General features: G+C 42.4%; 1 protein-coding gene across 7 annotated transcripts in view; it reads left to right on the plus strand.

Moving 5' to 3' along the window:
* KIF16B (kinesin family member 16B) overlaps positions 1 to 6,399 on the plus strand; it is a 180,399-nt gene extending 174,000 nt beyond the window's left edge. For all 7 annotated transcript variants that reach the window (XM_053284535.1, XM_053284534.1, XM_053284536.1 and 4 more), the window contains one exon: positions 5,222 to 6,399. In XM_053284535.1, the coding sequence (XP_053140510.1) occupies positions 5,222 to 5,380 (159 nt within the window). In that variant the 3' untranslated portion in view covers positions 5,381 to 6,399. The remainder of the gene's footprint in view (positions 1 to 5,221) is intronic.
* The last annotated feature ends 249 nt before the right edge of the window (positions 6,400 to 6,648 follow it).

Below are 6,648 nucleotides of genomic sequence, written 5' to 3' on the forward strand. Positions count from 1 at the left end.
ACTCTGAATGCACATGCGCACACACTGCCTTGATACTGCTGCCCAGAACAAAACTCATTCTGCACACATCTGAAAAAAAATTAGAGAGAACGTTGGGGGGGGCTTTAACCCCTTTACTCCCATTAGGGATGTGCACGGAACCACAGAAGCGTGGTCCGGAACTGGGGGGAGTGTCTCTTTAAGGGGGGGCAGTAGTACTTTTTCCCCTCTGGCACTGGTGCTTCTAAAAACTTTCTTGGGGCAGCAGAGTTCCTCCCTGCTGCCCCTGCCCCCATCGTTTTTCTCTGTAAGCCTTAAACTACAAAGAGCTGGCGGCGCACATGCACCCTTCGCGGCGTGCGCTTGTCTCCGCCGCTGGCGAGCACGCGCAGCATAATGTATGCGCAGCATGATGTATGCCCCATCTATTTGTCCCTGAATGTGCCACTGCAACAACTGCTATTTTAATGGGGGGTCACACACGATGGTGATGTGTGTTAACCTTTTGTCTAGCTTGGCATATAGTTTACAGTAAATTTTCAGAGACAATTTCAGACACTACAAGAAGCAACACAAAGAGGATGCACAAGGGAATTGCTTATCTACAGTTCAGGTTATCTCTGAAGTTATTGCTTATCTATAGTTCTGGTTTGTGCAAGGTAAGATATGTGAGCTAACCCAATATCTGGGGTGCATCTGTCCAGGGGAGATGTGGAAGTTCCCCATTAACCTAAAATGGATGCATGAAAATTGTATGGCCTCCTGCAGCACCCAAAATAGCCTATAATATAGTGATGATAATGAGGCAGATGTATAATACTTACTCTGATGGCTTTGGCAAACCAAATTTCCTTACATTTTAATGCAAAATTAAAATCCATTGCAAAAGAGAAAGAGATTTCTGACATTTTTGCAAATATAGTTAGCCAAATTCAGGTAGAGCAGGTCTAGATTGTGTACTTGCTGTAGTCATGAAACATCTGTTAATGAGTTTTCACTGAAGTTTCCAAAGTGCTGATAAACTTGATAATGTTTGAAGCACTAAATGGGGTGACAGAGGAAATTGTCTTAGGACCAAACTAGACATGGTGTTGTGTTAAAAATAATAATAGAAGTCACTGGGAGGTAGGTGAATTGTTTCTGGTGGGAGAGGGGGAATCCATCCTTTCCCACTCCATCGTTTTCTTGTTTAAAATTATAACTGCAAAGCTGCTGTTTGTGAAGGGGCAGGGGGAATGCACAGCTATCCTATGAGTCTTGATCTGATTTAGTTCTCCGGTAGCTGAGTTTTTTATATATAAAAATGTGGCAGATCCTAATAACAGATCCTTCATGTCACTTCTAGTTTAGCCCTGATTTGTCTGGTAAAGGAGCTAGCTAATAGTGATATTGAGAGAGCAACTTAGGCTCATACAAAATTATTGTATATAGAATGTATGACTCCCTTCCCCCCTTTTGAACCACTGACCTATATCACAAACTTCATCTGAAATTCCCTTCCATTTCAAAAGAATGTGGTATGGAAACTATAGTTTAAGAAAAACAGGTCCTTCGCCTCATGGAGCTAAATCGCACAGCTTCTCCTGGCTTCTCTAGTTTGCAACCCTATGAGACAGTTGATAGTTCAGTTTTTATGGTTCCTACATTTCCAATGATTTGTTTTAATGTTTTACTATTTGAAGTTTAAAGTTACGTTTAGATTAAAGTTATGTTTACATGTACAACTACAAAAGAAACCTTGACTTAGAACGGTGATCTTCACTATTTTCCAAAGGGGGACACTTCGTCCAAAAAAAGAAAACACCCTTAATTGTGAGAACTCATTTTCCGTCAAAGGAGCTCCATGCCACTCTACAATCCCACATTGTGCAGGGGGGTTGTGCAAAGTATTCAACTTCAGCCAAAGCTTCACACAGGCCCAATAAACAATTGGTCAGGTGGGTGCACTTAGGGTTAATGGGGGCCACCAGTGGCCCCAGGGCCTTACAATGTAGAATACAGGACAAAGCAATAAAATAACACAACTAGTGCTAGACAAAACAATAATATAACACAAGCACATTGAATCATCTTCTAACATGAAGTGCAGAAGGCCTTCTTTTTCATAGGGGTTCTGTTCTGGGTAACCCCCGCGAATGGTGAATCAGCAATATTTAAGTGCCTAACCACCTCATGGAGGAGAGCTGGTCTTGTGGTAGAAAGCATGACTTGTCCCCTTAGCTAAGCAGGGTCCTCCCTGGTTGCATACAAAAGGGAGACTAGAAGTGTGAGCACTGTAAGGTATTCTCTTCAGGGGGTGGAGCCACTCTGGGAAGAGCATCTTGGTTCCAAGTTCCTTCCCTAGCATCTCCAAGATAGGGCTGAGAGAGTTTCCTGCCTTCAACCATGGAGAAGCCACTGACAGTCTGGGTAGACAATACTGAGCTAGATGGACCAATGGTCTCACTTGGTATATGGCAGCTTCCTATGCTCCTTAACCTAATCCAGAAAATGGGATTAGGTTCAACACTCAGGTAGTGGAAGTGGCTGGGACACTCAAAGAGTGTCCTAGCCATTCGTGCCACCTCTTTAAGACTCCCCGAATGCCAGATGGGTAGCAGAGAGGTTGTCCACTTAATTGCTTAAAGAGGCAGTAAATGGCTGAGAGAGGCAGCGAGGAAGGCACCCAGGCACTCGCGCCACTTAAAGTACCCTTGTGCAAGTGGTGAGACTTAAGTAGTGGCATGGGTGGCAGAGAGAGGGCTTAAAGATGCAGTAAGGAAGACACCCAGTCAATTACAACCCTATTTAAACCTCCCCGCTCACCGGCCAGGTGGCAGGAAGAGTGGCTATTTAATGATTATCCTCCCTGCTTCCCAGCTGGTATGATTGGCTGGAAAATCAGTTATCATGAGATAGAAAACCACAAATAAGTAGAACTACCCCTGCGATAACTGAATTGGTATGCAGGCAGGGGGCCCATGAATAGGTGAAAAATCATGGTTCAGCCAAACGGAACGGAACCAGTTCACCGAACTGTGACCCAGTCTGAATTCCGGCTGCAGTTCGTGCTCGCCTGTACAACAGGGTCACCTTTATCCACATGCCTGTCAACACTCTCAAAGAACTCCAAAAGTTTAGTGTGGCAAGACTTGCCGTTGCAGAAGCCATGCTGGTTCTCCTTCAGCAAGGCCTGTTCTATATATTTAACCATTATGTCCTTAAGTATGCTTTGCATAAATTTACCCCTATCTCCTGTGAATCCACAAAGGGAGAATCTGCAGGAAACAAGGGTCTCCTGTACATGTGAAAGCATAATGTAACACAGATTTTTTTTAAAAAAAATTAGATAACAGTATGTAAATACTGTTTACATATATAACGTTACTGGAAACTAGGATTGTGCGTTTCGTTTCGGATACAAAACGTTTTATGAACAAAACAGGCCATTTCAGCTGTTTTGTAGCCAAAACAAAACACCCAATGCTCAAAACAGAAAATTTTGTAGCCAAAACAAAACGTCCCTGTTTCGGATACAAAATGTTTTGTTGTTTTGGCTGTTTTGGAACTCCATTTTGCAATCACAAAAAGTCTTTCTCCTTCAGTCTCCATTTTGAGTTTTGACATCTGTTTGAATTTCCAGCCCTTCCAGCCCGCAGATTGGCAAGCGAAAGCATGGGCTGATCTTCTGGCAATTGCCTCCTTATTCCTTTTAAGCAAATTTAGGGGTAAATGTTACCCTCATTGGCTAGTGGAGCAGTGTGCACTTACCCTCACTGGCCAGTGGGACAGTGTGCATTTCATTGTTGTTGTTTCACACTGTTGTGTGTAGATCAGTTGCATTTCGGATGGGGGGGATATGGATGTGCATGACCTTTGGAAATCTGCCTGTTTTTTTCCAAAGCTCTGCTGTTGTTGATGTGTGATGTTGATGTTATTTGGGGTGGATTGGGGTCAGAAAGGGGGCTTTAGGGGCAGAAGAATGGTTCAGGTGGTAGTGCCCCAATGGGTGCCTGCTGCCACCCAGTTTCCAAAGGAATAGGGAAAAGGGCTGATTTTTAAAGAATTTCTGAAGTTGAAATGTCTTTGGAGCAGATTTGGGGCAGAAAGGGGGCCTGAGGGGCAAAACAGTGGGTTGGGTGGCAGTGCCCCAAGGGGTGTCTGCCACAACCCAGATTCCAAAGGAATAGGGCAAAGGGCTGATTTCTTAGGAATTGTTGAAGTTTACGCTTCTTTAAGGTTCCCCCCCCCAGGAATAATGGAGGTTTCAGCAGACCCATAACTCCACCTGGGGGGCACTGGGGTGGCCGGAAGTGAGTGGTGGTATAGTGCACATAGGGTGCCAACCGCCCCCATGGGTTGCTAACCCATGAGGTGCTGGGTTTTGTTGTTTCTGAGGTGTTCTGAGTGTATTCTCTGGTAGCATATGAGATTTTCAATGACAAACCATGAATCCACTCTCATATGCTACCAGAGAATCTGAATCTACACTCAAAACATCTCAGAAACAACAGAACCCAGTACCCCATGGGTTAGCAACCCATGGGGGTAGTTGGCACCCTATGTGGTCTACACCACCACTCGCTCTGGGCCACCCTGGTGCCCCCCAAGTGCAGTTATGGGGCAGGAATTATGGAGGTCCATCATTCCCTATGGGGAAGAACTTTACAGACACGCAAACTCCATTACATCTTTAAAAATCAGCCTTCTGCCCAATTCCTTTGAAATAATTCTGGCAGCTTCCTTGCCCCCACTAGGCACTACCACCTACCCTACTCTGCTCTGGGCCACCCCTTTCCCCCCAACATGAAGCTATACTTTTGCTAAAACCTCAATTATTCCCTAAGTGAAAAATCCTGTACTTCAAAAATTCACCAAAACCGAGCCCTTTGTCCAATTCCTCTGAAATTTGGATGGTAGTTTCCACCCATTGGGCACTACCACCTGCACCCACTAGTTTTTCCCTGGGGCCATTTTGTAAAATCCAAAACGTTTCGGATTCGGATTTTGCAATTTCAAACAAAGAACAAAATTGGGGTGTTTCGGATTGGCTGGTTTCGAACAAAGAACAAAATGGGGGTATTTTGGATTCGGGTCAAAAACAAAACAGAAAAAAAAAGCACAACCCTACTGGAAACTAATTCAAAAATACTATCCACTTGCCCTCAGGTGCCTACCTAAATGCTTCCTCTCTTTAAGTGCTTCTGAAAGCAAAGTAGTTTGTTCATAGTGATTGTGATCCTGGCTTTATTTTCCTCCACAGAAATACCTCAGAAGTTTCTTTGGTGCAATGCTCAACTCTCCATCATCCCCACTGCACATAAATAAAGAGGACATGAGTCTGTCGAAACACGTGATCTGTGAGTTCTCATCGTTCTTCAAGAAAGGTGTATTTGACTACAGCAGCCATGGCACTGGTTAATTGCTTGGACTCGAGTTCCTATTTGTTGAAGAACGAACTCATAGCCTTGTCTTCCACGCTGTCCGCAAAAAATATAACGGATTGTTTTGCATCCCTGGAAAATGTCCATCAGAAACACTGGCTGTTGAAAAGAGATACGGTACTGCTGACTGCAGCCTTTTAACAGCTCTTCTGTCTAATCCCGGCTCCATTTTCTGGCATGGAATATAGAAACAGTTTGCTACTGTAAAGATACAAATTTCTCATCCTGTTTGGATCCACTCTTCAAGCGAAGTTCTTCCTTGCGCATGTTCTCAGGCAATTTGTTACAGCCTCCCATGACTATTTCCAAGTTAGTTTGATTGTACTGTCAGCAGGCAGACAAGCTTATTCTTAAGCAAGTTTCTTGTCTGGGTGTGTGTTTGGGGTTTTAGTTTAGTTGTTTTTTAGTTTTCTATTCCAGTTTTGTGACATTGGATCCATTCCTTTTTTCATCCCACAAACTGCACTTTATATATTTGATCATATCATGTTCATCTTCCACATATTACCTTAAATTTGAATGTTTACAAGATATATACCGCAGACAACCTGAAGTCTCTCAGGTCTTCTGCACCTGATTATACTGATGTAGAGTGAATCACTTGCAATTAATTTAAAAGAAAAGAAAGCTATAGCTATTGAAAAAAGAAATCTGCTTCTTTTCACATTTTCTAATTACATGGATTGTAACTGTATATAATGTAACATACAGTGCTTATGCCTAGTTATAAAAGCAAAAGGAATCTTACTTTTTTAAACTTTGTGTTTTCCATAAAAGTGTAATGCTATCCTATTAACTGATCCTTGGCTGCAAAAATAATTACAGATATTTTAATGTGCTTTAAAACTTACTCAGGGCTTATTTAGAGTTGCACATGTATAGAGGCAGCATTGTCCATTTTGTAAAGAACAAATGGGAGGAAAAACCTAATTATTGTGACCTACAATGGAGGCATGTACATCTATACATAATAAAAATAAAAGAGCAAAAACCATTATTTGTAACTAACTTCATGATGCCACAAAACTCATTTGAGAGCTTTCTTTAATAGAGTACAAATAGGATTCTCCATTTCATGAAAACAGCTTTTAAGGATCTGCTGGGATTAGACAATGTCTATACTGTGTAAGTATTTCAGAAGAAATTAATCTTGATTTTATTGTTGCAAAGGAATGGAATTCTGTTCTTTATGTAGGAGTCACAGACCTTTATTCCATGGTTATATTAATGCTAATGACAGGAAATC

Source organism: Hemicordylus capensis, chromosome 1 (genome assembly GCF_027244095.1).
Source record: "Hemicordylus capensis ecotype Gifberg chromosome 1, rHemCap1.1.pri, whole genome shotgun sequence".
Taxonomy (NCBI): Eukaryota; Metazoa; Chordata; class Lepidosauria; order Squamata; family Cordylidae; genus Hemicordylus; species Hemicordylus capensis.